Source organism: Theobroma cacao, chromosome 1, assembly GCF_000208745.1.
Source record: "Theobroma cacao cultivar B97-61/B2 chromosome 1, Criollo_cocoa_genome_V2, whole genome shotgun sequence".
Lineage (NCBI taxonomy): Eukaryota > Viridiplantae > Streptophyta > Magnoliopsida > Malvales > Malvaceae > Theobroma > Theobroma cacao.
This window is the reverse complement of record NC_030850.1, coordinates 7200506-7216200: the sequence shown is the minus strand read 5'-3', so window position 1 is coordinate 7216200 and position 15695 is coordinate 7200506. Positions and strand designations below refer to the sequence as shown.

The 15695-nt window shown below is 35.2% G+C and overlaps 2 protein-coding genes and 1 pseudogene across 3 annotated transcripts; 1 reads left to right on the top strand and 2 right to left on the bottom strand.

Annotated features, from left to right (window-relative positions):
* LOC18611840 lies at positions 1089 to 3917 on the bottom strand (annotated as a pseudogene).
* On the top strand, positions 5155 to 7922 carry LOC18611839. The gene is made up of 3 exons (XM_018114926.1): positions 5155 to 5320; positions 5457 to 5593; positions 7429 to 7922. The coding sequence occupies exons 2-3, from the start codon at positions 5471 to 5473 to the stop codon at positions 7483 to 7485; spliced, it is 180 nt and encodes a 59-aa protein (XP_017970415.1). The 5' UTR covers positions 5155 to 5320; positions 5457 to 5470; the 3' UTR covers positions 7486 to 7922.
* On the bottom strand, positions 8628 to 14594 carry LOC18611838 (uncharacterized protein At1g04910). 2 transcript variants are annotated; one of them, XM_007048293.2, is made up of 11 exons: positions 14205 to 14594; positions 13890 to 13968; positions 13608 to 13675; positions 12585 to 12673; positions 12296 to 12473; positions 11549 to 11677; positions 11153 to 11289; positions 10402 to 10615; positions 10082 to 10266; positions 9470 to 9565; positions 8628 to 9237 (listed from the first exon to the last, which is right to left on the bottom strand). In XM_007048293.2, the coding sequence occupies exons 1-11, from the start codon at positions 14421 to 14423 to the stop codon at positions 9096 to 9098; spliced, it is 1536 nt and encodes a 511-aa protein (XP_007048355.2). In that variant the 5' UTR covers positions 14424 to 14594; the 3' UTR covers positions 8628 to 9095. The 2 variants fall into 2 exon arrangements, 1 of the variants encoding a protein (XP_007048355.2); XR_001926268.1 differs by lacking the exon at positions 8628 to 9237 and adding an exon at positions 9734 to 9874.

Genomic DNA, 15695 nt, shown 5'->3' with positions numbered 1-15695 from the left:
CGCACCAAAAGCAAAACAGGCGGGTCAAGCAGGGTTGTGTTTATAGGCAATTGTTTAAAATCTCTGATCCCAGGCTCAAGCATTTGGAATGGAGTGCGATTTCAAAGAGTGGAAGTTTGAATGGGGTACGCATATAGAAGGTGTGCCAACCTTTTTTGCCATGGAACATGTTGATTTGAATAAGTCACACATGAATAAGCCATCGGAGAGAGAAGCTGTCAGCGGACCTGGTAGGATACAGCAATACAAAGTTTTAACTCAATCGAATAGAATCCAAAAGCAATGATTTTTTTACATTAAAAACAATACTCTTTTAGATCATCATAACTGCAGAGAAAGAAATACTGACAAGCTTTTCCTTTCTTTCTCTTCGTGGCTTCCTGAAATATATATGGAAGTTAATTATCGCATTTATTTAGAACAGAAAGAACTGAATTGTAATCACAGTTGGCACTTATGTGGTGCATCATGCCTGGCCTTCCCCTGCTATAGTTGGTCTGGATGAAGAATTTCAAAGGAAGATTTTCGTGGCCAAGGAAGAATTTCAAAGTGTTTAATATCTACAAGAAGAGTGCAAGCTGGTTCGATGCAACACCAATTTGGAGTGAAAGATCAAGATAGTTTCATACATATTTATTCAGCAATTTGATACACTGTGAAGTTTCTTACTTGAGTTTGAGGCTTTCAAGTGATGGTTATAAGTATGATGATACATTTTAAAATTTTTTCTTGATTGTGGTGGTTGTGAATCTTCTAATTCAACAAGCACATTTTCTTTCAGGAAAAACCAGCTCGTAACTGATATATGACAGTCCAATGGCACACATATAAATAGGGAAGCAACTTCGAGACTTATGCAATCATATCACTGGGTGAAGCAAGCACCTGACAATGCCATGTACTCAAAATTAAATCCATTTAGTGTGGAAAATTTACAACTTCAATTTAAAAACATCTCAACAGCTTTAAGTCCTAGAAATCTAGAAGTAGCTGTTAAATCAAATGGAATTTTTTGTCACTGTTACAGATCCCCATCTCTATTTTTGACAAGAGATGGTATACTACAGATAAAAATTAAAAAAATTAACTCATGTAAAAGAATTTGATGGTTCTAAAATACAATTTTGGTAGTATATATTTTCCTTCTCATTGTCTTGTGTTTCCTGTTGTCACAGATTAACAGGAGGAACTCTGTAATAAGCTGGTATGGTTACAGGGAAGAACACTTGTCTAACTCCTTCAGCCTTGAGTATAGGGAAAATGATGCTTGATGCTCCCTGAATAATGTGAAAAATCAAGAATTCCTATTAGATTACCTTGAATAATTTAAAATGTAGAAGATCTTAGACTAAGGCAAAAATACACAAGAGAAGAAATTACAAGAAAATTAAGATACAAACCAAAATTAATCTAGCACCAAGTAGAAGACGTTTGAATGAAGGGAATGGAAGCAGTAAGCGGCCAACACCATATATAGCCACAGCGAAGAAGTGTAGGATCAAGTTCACTGGGCGAGGATTCATACCAGAGAGTAAAGCTATCGGCCCATTTGAAAAACCACCACCAAGGCTTAAATAATCGAAGCATGCTTGGCGCATTTCTCTCCTTGCTGGATCAGATGATCCACTAAACACCTTGTAGAGAGCACCAGCAAGAGTGTTTATGGTAGATGCTGTAGGCTGAAATAAAAAGTCCATACAGTATTTGATTAGTCAATTATCGGCTGTATAATTCTAATTTTGCCAGTACTTAGCTTTGAGTATGTGATTTCCTCATGTACGATGAAGTGCAGAAATATGTGTAAGATACAGAGTTATACTTTGCTTACCTTACGTAGAGTGTAGAAGGATTCCAGATAATTACACAAGGCAGATGCATCATTTAAATCGTGAAGAGGTCTAAGAAGGTCTCTTAGCAGAACAATATCTGACAGTGCCACAGTCATTCCTCCACCGGTCAAAGGATGCCTCATGTTAAATGCGTCTCCCATCAGAAGTGCACCAGGAGTTGGATATGGAGCAGCAGGCATGCTCCTATTCGTCATTGTTCTTATGTTGCCATTATCAATTGCAGATATGAAAGCATTGTATAGCTCAGGGGGGATCTGGCATGCATGCAGACTCCTTTTATTAGTCCCAAGTAAAACTTCAAAAGAAATGCTTAAAACAACAATGTGTTCTTGTCGTAGCCAATATCATCCATAGAAAATCAAAATGCTCTAGTGCATTGAGAAAACATATAGAATGGTAAACTAAGAAAACGGGCTCTTCCTCTAATCTGGTTCACTGAATCAAAGAAAGCAACAAAATAAAGCAACCAAGTTAATATGCAAAGAGAAAGTGATTGAGACTTCATACCTGAGGGGCCACCACAGTTTTCAAGAAATGAGACATTTCGCCATTAGAAATGGAGGGAACTTTTTGTCCAGGTACATCAACCAAACAACGAACCTCTGTGCTACTGATAGGATAAAACAGGATAGGAGAAGGATCCGCCAAGATAACATGTCCATGATTTGCATATGGAAGCTTACAGTTCTCCAGGACCAAAGCAACAAAACAAGAGGGGATATCAACCTGCAGATATATTTATTAAATGAAGACAAACACTAAAGAATATTGCACAATATAGGCAGAACGAACACTTGAATGAAACAATGGACAACAATTTCTCAAAGAAATCTGTCACATTTATGAACCTTTATTTCAAATAAAAGAGTGTGACATATATAACAGTTGATTAACTCCATGACAGATTCTAATTGAACAAAAATTATTTACATATCATTTTCACCTTTGGATTGCAGAGAGAGCGTCTTAAATTTGAGAAGCATCCATCACATACAACTGTGAGGGGAGCTTTAGCTATCAGCTCTTGACCATTCTTGGTTTTGTACTGCACCCCTTTAACAGTTCCATTCTCGGCAATCAGAGATGTGACAGTTCCTTGTTCTAGTTTCACACTATAAAGACAAATTTGATCGACAATGAAAATAAGTAAGGAATTGGTATTTTGAATCACTTCTAACTTGGCGAAATTTTAGGAGATCAGAGATGATACTTGGGAAGGGTTGATGCTTTTTCTCTCATTCTTTGAATGAAACGTCCATTATGGAAGCTTCTCCCTGCAACATCTGATTCAAAATGTTGCAAGGGATATGATAGTTTAGTGCTTTTCCCATCCTTAAACAGAGCATATCCAAACACGCGCTGAGCATCAATCTTATTCACACAATCTGCAACCACATACATATAGCTTACATCACATATTACTATAATCATAGTGCCTATTTCTATGATTGGTTACTGCTATTCCATTTGCTATTTATATAAAAATAAGAGTGCATAACAAATTTCCATAACAATATATGCAATTTCATAACTAATACAAGAAAATCCTTTATGCTTACCCTCAAGCCCCAACTCCATCAATTTCAGGTAACCTCCTGGTTGTAGAAGTTCTCCAACAATTCTATCAGGTTCAGTCAAGTCTCTCTCAATCACTTTCACTCGGCGTCCATCCTTCAATAGTGATCAGTAGAAAACATGGTTCATCAGCATTACTCTCAAATGCAAGAGCACCAAAAATGCATTTTAAGAAGCATTTGAACTCGTTAAACGAATGAGAGAAAAGAAAGGAAATCAAGAGAACGACAGAGATTGTTAAACAGGAAGAGACTTATTTATCACCTTGCCAAGAGTGTACGCAAGGGCAGAACCAGCAACGCCTGCCCCAACAATGATTATATCCGCACTCTCACCTATCTCTGAATCATGGGTTATTCCCTTATCAAAGCTCATCAAACAGTTCTCCTTCTGAACATTCTTCGAAGAAAAACTGTTGTGAATTTTCTTGTACATCAAAACAAGACCCAAGACAGAAGCAAGAAGTCCTCCAACTAAATATTGACAAACCATCTTCTCCAAAAAAGAATTGTGTGTGTTTTGAGTTCTATGTTTCCAGCAACTGAACTTTGAGGCTTTTATAGGCTTGTGAAGGCCAAAGAGGGAGCTCAAAAGCTACTTGGTCCATGCTAACAGTATACCATCCCTGGTACTGTTATTTTAATCGTTTGTTGAAGGAGCTATGATAACAGTCAAAACACAGCAGTCAAATAATAACAACTTAATTAAGAAAGATTAATATATTTTCAAGACGATTTATTAGTCTGGGGGATTTACTCTGAAAGACTAGTTCTGAAAAAGAGTGGAATTGATCAAGTAAGAGTTTGAGGATGCCAGAATTGGTCAAAAGGTAATGTTAAAGAAGTTTTCATGGTTTCAAAGTAATGGAAGCCAAACAGGGAATGACAAACAGATAAAAAGGAAAAACTTGTCCAAGTATACAAAAAAACAATTCAGGAAAAGAAAAGGGTGGATGTGTAGGTCAAGTAATCAGTCAGACCATCTCCGGGGGACAGTCATAGTTGTATTAGCAATGAGGTTCCAGGCAAAGTCTGATTAGCTTCGTGGTAAAGCAATGAACATGGAGTCTCATAGCAAAAATACTTTATTAAAAAAATCCAGAAAAAACAATACACGAGCCTAGAGATTTCCTCTGAAATACTAGTCCTTAAAAGGACGTGAATCGGTCAAGTAAGAGTTTGAGGGCACATGAGCTTTGGACAAAGTGTATAAGATATCAAGTAATGTCAAAAATGTTTTCAGGGTAATCAAACAAATAAAGAGAAAAAAAAAATAACATTTTCGTCCTATATAATAAGCATAAATTTGAGTGAAAGTAGATATAGATGATACAATTCACGTTTTTAATTCAAAAAATATATTTGATAAATAATAAAAATATATATTTATATATTTTAGATATAGCTTAACTCTTTCTAACATGATATTTATGATATTTTATTCGAATTATCTCAATTTTTTTATTTTTCATAACTTCAAACATAAAAAAAAAATTTCAGATATACTCTAATATCACTTATCATGAATTTAAATTTTTAATTAAAAATTAATAAAATAAAATATTACAAACATCATATTAATCAAAATAAATAAATAAATAAATATATAAATATAAATATAAATCTTCTAATCACTATATCAATTTTATGTACTGAATTAGACATGGGAATCCGTGACAGTGGGACTTTGCGTCCAGTATTCAGTCACTTTTTTTTTTCTTGTGACATCGTGAAGCCCAAACCGTCCTTTAAAACCCCAAACCAAGAAGTTCGACAGTTAAAACAACAGTATATTGTTCACTATACGGCTCCGCTCTGAGTTGGTAACGCGCCGTCTCCTCCACTTCCAGCCTCCGACTCTTGCCTTGTGTCGCCTCGCTAATTTCTCAAGTCCATGTATTTTTTTTTTCTCTTCTTTCCTTTCCTTTCCTTTCCTTTCCTTTCTTATCTTTTCTTTTTCTGCGATGGGTGTTTTGGAAATTGATCAATCAAATCACTATTAACTAAAATTCTATAACTTACTGATTCGCAGAGGATAAAGCACAGATGCCCCACAGAACACGGCCTATGACAGCGCTGTTAGTGTTCACTGGCCTCAACGTTGTCTTGGTCTCAACCATTACTCCTGTCTATGATTTTGTCTGCTTCCTTCCTTACTGGGAAAGACGGGTTTGTTTCTCCACACTTCCCTTCTTTCATTTTCTTGCCCGCAACTTTGTTTTATTATTTTTTTATATTTGTTGCTGCTCAAGTCTGAAGGGATTTATTTAGCCTCTCACGTGTTTGCATTTTCTTGTTCTAAGGGACACAAATGAAATGATGCTTAAATTATAGTAGTATTTGTTGCAATCAGAACTAAAATGGGTAAAAGTTGGTTCCTTTTGCCTATGATGAGGTTGGATTTTGTTTTTCAATTGCTTGCCATTATTGTTCTTGTGACTGTTAGGGCAATCTTGATGAGATAGGAATAGTTTAGCATTATTCTATACGTTTACTATCAATCTAAAGTCATTTTCTTCATCCATTTCCTTTGCATCACGGAGCATTCAGATTGTAATTTGTTACTTTATTAGGATATTGGACTACTTTACCCATTGTTCTCTGCTAAGCCTTGATGATGATTTAGAACCCCTTTTTCCTCTGTTTTTGACTTTCAAGGCTTTCCATTCTTAACAGTGTCGATCCACCCTCAAATTTGGACCAACTATAGCTTGCAACCTCTTCTTCCATTTTGTTGCATCTCAAATTGTTATTAACTGCTCCAAAACTGGCTTCACGCATAGGTCTTCAGCTTACACTAACAAAGATGTGCAGTCTGCATGTTGGGGGGTGAGTGGGGGGTCTTATGTTACTTTAGACTTTGGAGTTGGTCTCAAGTACAAATATGAGCCCAATGCTGTGCACATACCAAATGAAAATTTGCTGCTCAAACAACATAGTTAAACTTTTCTTTCAAGCACTAAACATCAAATAACTAGTAGTTTATTTGCCACAAAGAGATTTACCAGATTATGAATGACTATAAAAGCCCATTTTAAAGAGCATCCTCAATAAAGGAGAAATGAATTGTACAGGAGTTTGTATTTTATCAGTATAACCTTGTAATGGTTTATATTTAATCTGTTACCAATGCTTGAATGAAAAATAACTGAAGCATCATTGATATGAACTGCTCAAGAACTAATCCATAGTGGTCATCTTTGGAGAGATTAAGTCATACAAAAAATCATAAATTGTTATGCTTGTCCGAGGAGTAATATTTATTTAACAATAGCAGGGTTCTGTCATCCTAGAGTTAGGTTAATTCTGAGAACTCCCAATCACCTTATTTTTACTCCTTTAATCTTCTTTTCTTAGACATTGTTTTCGTTGGCTTAGGATCTGAGAGATAAAAGTGGGATGACAAACTAATATGGGCAATTATTGCTGCTGTCTTATTTTATTCTTTCTTGGGAGGTCGAAAAGGTTTTTACTTTACCACAGTCAGATTGTTTTCTTGAGGATGTTTGCAAATATATAGGATGTAATCAGAGGTAGTCGTAGGATATATGAGGAACTAGAGCATGCAGAAAAATACACACTCTCAATCTGTGTGATGTACATGTGCATCTATACTCAATGTTCTCTCTGTATACTTTAGTAAAGTTATCTTTTGTTTTGCAGAATCTTTCTTTCTGCAGTTACCTATTACATAGTATATGATGTTATATCAAGGTTCAATAGTACCATAATAAAGTCATAGAACCTTTCAAGGGGCAAAATAATGTTTCAAACTATCAAATATGTACTAAATTTTGAATGTGATATGTGCATTGGTGTCTTGGTGGACTGCAGCTTCATTAATCTGGCCCCTTTTAATAAGTTTTTGTGCTTAGCCATTGTGATTATCACTCAACTTGTGTTGCACATTGGATGCATATTGTCATCAAATACATACTGCACATACATGACATATGTTTGGTTTCAAACTTAAGGCTTGGGGTTTTTATTTGGTTTTGTTTCAGCGAGAACGGCGTCGTCTTGAACGTGAAGCTTTAGCACATAGATCTCAATCATCCTGAAAGATCTCTGGGATCCTTTTGGATTAATGAGTAATTTATTAAATGCATCACTTTGAGTGCAAATTTTTCTTCTTGGAAGTCAAGATGTACGATAAGAGGTGAGGTGAGAGGCCCTTGCCTATTGCTTGTTGTGTCTGAATTTCCATAGATTGGAAACTGTTACATTGAAAAAGGGGAAATGCTATGTCAAAGTCTTTTTAAGACTTCATGGATGTATTAAAGTGATCAAAATTACAAGGTTGGGCTGTGCAGATGGTGTATGATTCAATGAAGTGCCATCATCAAACATGACACGTGAACTCTTAAATTGTAATTTTCTGGAATCAAATTAATGGTAGCTTTAGCCTTACTGATGTTTGGATATCCCCTTAGATGGGGATAATCTTATGGACAAATAAGAAATAATACGCCATTGTCCAGGAAGTTAAATTTTCAAATTCTATACGAAAGTTCATCAAGATTTTGTAGTTGAATGACTTGGTCGATCATTAATTTATAATTCACATGGCTTCCTCAATTTCTATATTTCTAAAAGATTGTATTGGTGGGTGTGTGGCATTGCAAGTTTTTATATGGACTTATCTTTGCCTATCTTTCTCATATATAGGATCCAACAAGCATTTCATCTTTGGATTGGTTGTTAAAATGGAAACCCCAATCTTCTTGATGTAAGAATGTCGGAATATTGATATACATGTGGAAAATCCAAATGAATGTACTATGTAGTCAATAGCATCCTTGGACAAGTGATTGCTAATACTGAATTTAACCTGCATTGTTTGCCAAGCACAGAATATCATAGAAATTCAGCTTACGTATTGTTACCCCATTAAACAGTTATACGTTACTCAAATTATCTCTACCATACAATAAAAATATTGTTTTACCAAAGATGTCTTTGAGAAAGGTACATTAAACCAAGCTCATTTATTGATAAAAAGAAATTAAAATCTATTGATTTTAAATTAATATAGTTAAATAACCAAGAATTCAAGATCAATATGAAAAAAAAAAAAAAAGAGAGAGAGAATGGGATAGTAAACGAAAGGATAAATTGTTATAAGCAGAAAGTACTAGGTATGATGAAAATGGTCCAGTGGGGATGTGGACATGGTGGGGAGAGAACCTAAGAAAGGCGGTAAAATACATAAACTGTGCGTATTTATTATTAAACTATTAAATTACACTACAATCATGCTTGGCTCTTGTTTGTCTTCTAATAATACATGTCACTATCATCATGTGTTTAAAGGTATAAAAAGGAAAAAAAATGATTATCTCCAAAGAAATTCACTGACTAAAATGTGAACTTCCTGGGAAAAAAATGATACTAAAAGCTTTACCTGCCAAAGCAATGCGCATCCTAAAAGGGGAAAGGGGGAAAAGGGGGCTGCTCAGAAAAATGAATTAGCTGTAGAGTAACTTCGACATTATGCCAGGTAACTGTAGGAAGAAGGCTATCTAGCAATTTAATTTGAGTTCTGCTTCTACAACTTTGGGTCAGTCAGCCGTTGCTTCATGCAGGTATACACGGCACCTTCCAGCTTGGTCTTGGTTACATACCCACTCAAACTGCAACCCTGAGTTCATACTGCGGATGTGAATCCAAATTAGTTTTTAACCATTTTAACAACCTTTGAACTACATATACACTCAGGGAACGGATTTTCATAGAAGGATTCTTCAGTTCTAAAACGTGCTTTGCCTTTGATTCCAGGCGAAGGACCTTTTCTTTTTCTTGGAGCTCCTTGTCTGCAACATAAAGACAAACAAACTATGTCAAAATTCATTCAGAATTATGCCATTCCATTGGACAATGAAATAAGATACTTCCAATTTTTACTCATGCTATCCTTTAGCATTTAAGTACTACTTAATTTGGTACATTATCCAGAGTGTACTTGTGTAAGGTCCTTAACAAAAATAGTGCACAAATGGGTCTAATTTATGAAGAATAGAGAGTTGGTAGTTGCAAGACAGCCACCTGTTCTTGTGTGTCTGCCGTACAAGGTACGAGAATGAGGATGCTTCTCTGTGCTGTCCACCTTCTAACTCATCAAAAAGCCTGACAAGTCCTTTTCTGCAAAAGAATTAATATCCTTGAGATAAGAGCACAAATTGCTTATAAGTATGATATTTTCTCAGGAAAAAAGGATAATGGAAAAACGTATTTGTAGGGTAGCACTCATTATAATACAAAGTATTTCCATGAAAGAAGTTAAAAAGCCATCATTAAAGTTGATACAACCTTGTATTAAGAAAAAACCAACAAGACATGTTTCTTTTCCAAGAGAATATTTTTTATCAGACACCAGAACCAAAGTAGACAAACTACATCAACAGAGATGAATTCCTGTGGAAGACTCCACTGCTCACTCCTAGCATCTTCCTAAATTGAAGCGCCAGAAAAGAAAATTGGATCAATGAATTGCCTTAACTCACATTTTGGGGAATCAACATAAAAGCAAAACATATAGAGGACCTAGGGTGACTCCAAATTGGATCGAAGTCAAAGATGCATAGTTCAGGTGCTTATTGAAATTTGTTGGCAGCCTTTAAAAGAACAAAAAATAATAATATCTTTACTATTTTTTACCTGTCTGGGGTGATTGTCTTCCGATGACCTAAGAATCTGCGGTGCCCCTCAACAGCTCGTGCCATGTTACCTGAATAAGATGGAACAAACACGTCGCTTTCTATGGAAATAATGTAATCTAGTGCAGCACTTTGAGATGCATGCTTAGCAAATGCTTTCAACTCTTTCTCTGTAGCCAGTTGTTCCTGTCATGAACAAAACCACCAATTCAGGAAGGCAATTAATCCACCAAGTCATGAAGGAACCTCATCCTCATGGCAGATTTATGCAACACCAAACTATTATAAAAATGAAACTAAGCTAAAATAAGACTCACCAACCTTGAAAACTAGATTTGGGAAGCGATACATAAGCTCTGAAAGGCGAGCATCACCACCATAAATTTCACCAGCTGCAACATAAATTAATGTTGATGGAGGATAACCAACAGCTTGAAGAAATATTCCAACTTCCTTCGGAGTTAGTGGACAAAAGCCACCTAGTCTCTGTTCAGTCGAGTTTATCTCTTTAATCTTCCAATGCTTTGTGTTATCCCTGGAAAGATATTTTAAAAAATCTAGTGTAAGCTAGCACATAAACACCAAAAAGAACACTTCTTTCATGTTAATACTTGGTCAAAAAAGTCACATTCTTGCCCAATCTTCAATAATCTTTAACTAAAAAAGTATATACATTCTGTTAGTAGACACATCAAGGGAAGGAGAAACTAGCTAACATTTTCTGAAACTTTGAAGAATTTAATACAAAAATTTGAAGGCAGCAAATTGAAATTATTATAAGGTTAGTGTATTCCATGAGGTTTAATTGGTAAAATCTCTTTTCTATGTTTTGCAAATACTTGGGATTGATCATGTTTATCATGTTGCCAGCAATTGACACAACAATAACCAAAGCACATGAATCAGGAGAGGGTAAAGGCAGAGGTCTATATCCTCATTGAACTGGATTGCTTTAATAGGCATAGGTAGGGGGTTCTTTTTGTTTGAAACTAGTCCATTTGAATAAATGGAGGAGAAAAGGATACTGTCATGCCTGTAAGTAAATGCACAAGCACAAAGGATAGATTCTCACCTCATTATTCTCAGCTCTTCAGCTTCTGCATCAGTCAGACCATAAGTACAACCAGTAAAAGCTAGCATGTCTTTCTCATATCTTAAGTGAAGTGCAATGTATCTTCCACCCCGCATTCTCAGCCGATCCACCAGCTTCTGTGGTGTCACCGTCACACATACTCAGAACCTAATCTAAAGGAAGCCCCATAGGAGACCTCCTAAATGTATCAATAACGAAACTAAACACGAATATGTGTTGGGCTCAATTGTATTCTAGCATTACACAATGAATTTGTTATAAAGTCTTAAATTATTGCTGCATCCTACAAGTTTCACATGCCTTTTAGTTCATGTGCATGCATGTGTTTGGGCACTACAACAACAGGGGCAGCAACACCAAAGAGTAGCAACTCACCTTTCCTAAGCTCTGAATTGGGGGAGAGAAGCGGAGTGCATGGTATAGAGCACGGCATCTCAACCTCTGTATGTCAAGAGGAAGATCGTTGTTTGCAAGTCGAGAATCTGATTTAACAACATGGATTACCTGCAAATGTTGCTCAATCAGCATCCTTGGATTCAAAACTAGATTTTATTTTATAAGAAAAAGAGGCTAAAATTTGATGATTGGATCACATATAGGCATGATATTTATTCAATCATCATCAATGGTATAAGAAGATTTTAGCAGCAGTCTAACATAGATATAATAAGGTACTGCCATTAGTGTGGGCCACCTGAACTTAGGGACTACTGAAGTCCATTTTGAGACAATTCATTTTGCAATGTTAGTTCAAACTCATGCGTTCTTGGTTCCCTTAGTACCTAAAGGATGTTATTTTGGATGAATATGCATCATGTAAATTTTAGAAAAGTGCATCCAGTTTTAAAATTTATTTATTAGAATTTGGGCAACTAAGCCTTATTATTAAACTACATATAAATGATTTCAGTATATAAAATGTTCTCCTTTCTACTTGGTATAAAACTGCATTAAACAAAATAATAAATCATATTTTGACAAATGTTAATTAGGACTAATAGCAGGACATAATTATGTGTAGATCAATCATGTCATAAATCTCTGTTGGAGGGTATCTAAAACTAAGGCCTCAACTAAAACATAAAGTTCCAACAAGTATAGCAATAAACATGGTTTATATACCTGATGGTCCTCCCAAAGGTGCATCATTTCTTTGTAGTAACCCATGCTAGACCAGGAAGCAAAGTGTTTTCGGGCCCGAGGAACAAGCTCCAGTTCCTTGGGAAGCTCCCTGATAATCCTCACATCTCCTTGTAAAGTTTTGATGAAATGAAGCTCATCAAATATATCCGAAAACGTACTGTTCCATAAAATTTATGATAAGAGGAGACCTTAAGTAATAAAAGGACAGAAACGAAGACAAAAAATATTACAAACTTATTGGACTTAAGCTAGAAACAAATGAAAATACCTTGAGTCTTGCCAGAAGGACCGTTTATCCAGCTGTGGAATGACTAAGGTTGCATTCATTATGTGTGCCACAGCCACCATGTCTGATATCTACAAGAGAACAGTTACTGGATTTTTGATCAATGAAACAACAAGGCAAAAGTACGGCAGCATGCATGAAACTTGAATGCAAATATCCAAAAACAACTATGAATTCTAGAGCTAAAAAACAAACTTAATCAAGTATATATTCAAGCCATTCAATATGTTAAACGACATCAAGAAATCCTTTTTCTACACATAAACTGTTAAAAGCTTTCCACAGTAACACTTATAGACCTCCAACCCTGCTTAAAGCTGTAAAAACTGATATGCATTTTACTTAAAGAGTACAAACCATGCAATTCTTAACTCTAACTTAAAAGGTTTAAACCATTTCATATCAGCAATAACAAATGGTTTACTCTGGGCAAAAAGCTCCACTGTCTTCAACTGAAATTGATAAAATCATTGTTTATAATAAGTCCGAGTTACTAATTAAATACCCCTGTCGATCATCGAGAGATGGCAAAAAAAAGGGTCCACTTTGAATATTTATTTAGAACTTTAAGTTAAACTTTTGTCGTCTAGTTATAAAGGCATGAAGTTTTTGTTCAAACATTTGTTGCTCCTATAATGAAGCAAGCATCCCCACAAAAAACATACAGTCGACACATTCTTAATTTATGCTTTTTTGAAAGTAAAAGAATTAGGAGCTGAACTGATACAAGAAATGCCATTAACATCCTCCTGTGTAAGGGGCAGAAAGGAAACAAGTTCAAGTTTAATCTGCAAGAAGAGGGACACAAATATCTATGACATAAACCCCTTTAAGGAGAAGAAAATTCAATGCCAGGCAGGAAAATCTATCTTAACCATGAAGGCAAGTTTCTATTCTATAAAATCATTGCATGTGCTCTGGATGTACTTAGACATATATATGGAAAAAAGCAGGCAAAAAGGGAAAAGAAAAAGAAAACAAACAAATAGACAGAATTAAACATACACCAGTGCGCATTTGATTCAAGCCCCCGTTGCTTTTCACTGTTAAATAGTGGCCGGACCCTTGTGCAGCTGACATTGCATAAACGGAATCAGAGAAAAACACAATTGGAGACAACTAACAGATAAACAAACAAAAAAACAACTGCACATTGGGTATAAGAGTATGCTAAACAAAACAAATGCTCCAAAAAAAAAAAAAGGTGTCTTCCAACAGAGTAACAATAATAACTATGTAGGAGAGATTGCAGGAGTGAGATAGCAACCAAGACATTTTAGATTTCACCTTTATATCTACTTGTAGGCTTGACACATGGACGTAAACCATGGCTGGAAGGAGCACCCCAAAGTTCTTCATCAGCTACCTGCAAAACTCAAGAAGAAACTATAGAGGCAATTTACCCTTGACTTCTTTTTTTTTTTTTAACACCGCATCATGGTATTCTAAACATAAATCATACACTTTATAATAATAACGGCTAGATGCCTGCCAATTTATTTATATAATTTCAGATAGTGTAAAAAGAAAATGACCCGTTTCTTCAAAAGGCTCAAATATAGCTGGCCATTAACAGAAACAGGAGAAATATTAAAACCATACCTGTAGAAGTTGAGATTGGGATTGGGAATGGGATTCGTGAGAGATAATTGGGTTTTGTTGATCTTCCACAATGTTGCCAGCGTTGAATAGAAAAACGAAGATTGAAAACGCAAAGAGGAAGATTATGTAAATAGCAATGGTCGTAGTAGATTGTTTCCTAGAGAGAAATTTGGCTGTTGAAGAGGTTCTCATAAGAGAAGAGCCTCTGTAGTTTACCATTCCTAGCAGATCTCCCGCATCACTTTCTGCTTTTCCAAATCGTTATGTTCACGAATATATCCTTTTAAAATCGATTAAATTAACAATAAAAGTTTGTACCTAATCTAATCTAGCTTGGCTCGAAGACAGTGAGAAGTCGGGGTTGGGTTGGACTTGAATTTCCAAACCGACTCTCACCGGCACTTTTAACCCCCCAAATAATATTTCTATCAATAATTAGTATTACCTAATTAAAATAAATTAATATTTCATAAGTAAAAAATTAAAATAATTAATCATTTGGGACGGCCCAGGTACGGATTCGGACCTGTACTTGACCAAATTATGAATTTTTAATTCCTTCTGTATCTTTTTTTTTTTTTATGTCAACAAATTAAATCTTTGTATTACTATTAAATGTTGATTCTTACCTTATTACAGAAAAATCCAAAGATGAGTACAGAAGGAAAATTGTGCCCAAAGCTTTAGTATCAATAAATTGATAACCCAAGCTACATCTCATTTGTTTGGTTCATTAAAAACTTACATATCATTCAAATAATTATTTCTAAAAAATATTAAAAATCAATTTATTATGTATATTGTCATACATTTAATTAATTAAAATTTTAAAATATATCATCCTTTAATTATTCATATTATCAATTTAACGTTGACAATCGTCAAATTAATGTGTTTATCATTCCTTAATGAAAATACATAAATTTAATTTATTGATATAGAAAAGAGAAACCAAAAACCACAATTTGATAAAAAAAAACTATAATTTTTTTCTTAATTAAAGATTATTATATAAATATCACAAAGTGATACAAAAAGCTTAGTATAAAGCCAAGTCATGAAAAGAGACGGTTTATATAAGAGGAACTGCTCAGGATAAGGAGGAAAACGCATGATACAAACACCATAGTCCTTAAAACAGCAATTTCCGTACCCCTAGCCATCGAAAACAACACTAGGAATCTAAATCCAGCGGAGAGAACATATCCTAAAGACGGCGTAGAATTAGATTTGCGACCCTGCTACCAAGAAAAAACTTCCAGATTGTATCATCCTTGCTAAGAGCTCACGACACCACTGTAATCAAATAGGGAGAACCACGACACAGCTGCAACCTTTGGAAGAAACCTCACCTCGACGAAACCAAAAATGCTCAGCCACCATATCTCTCCATTGTCTTACCCAGATCCCTATTGAAAAAGAAGGCAATAACCACCCTGGCAAAAACAATCCCATAACACAGGTCTCATAGATAAAATCAAAGCAAAACAA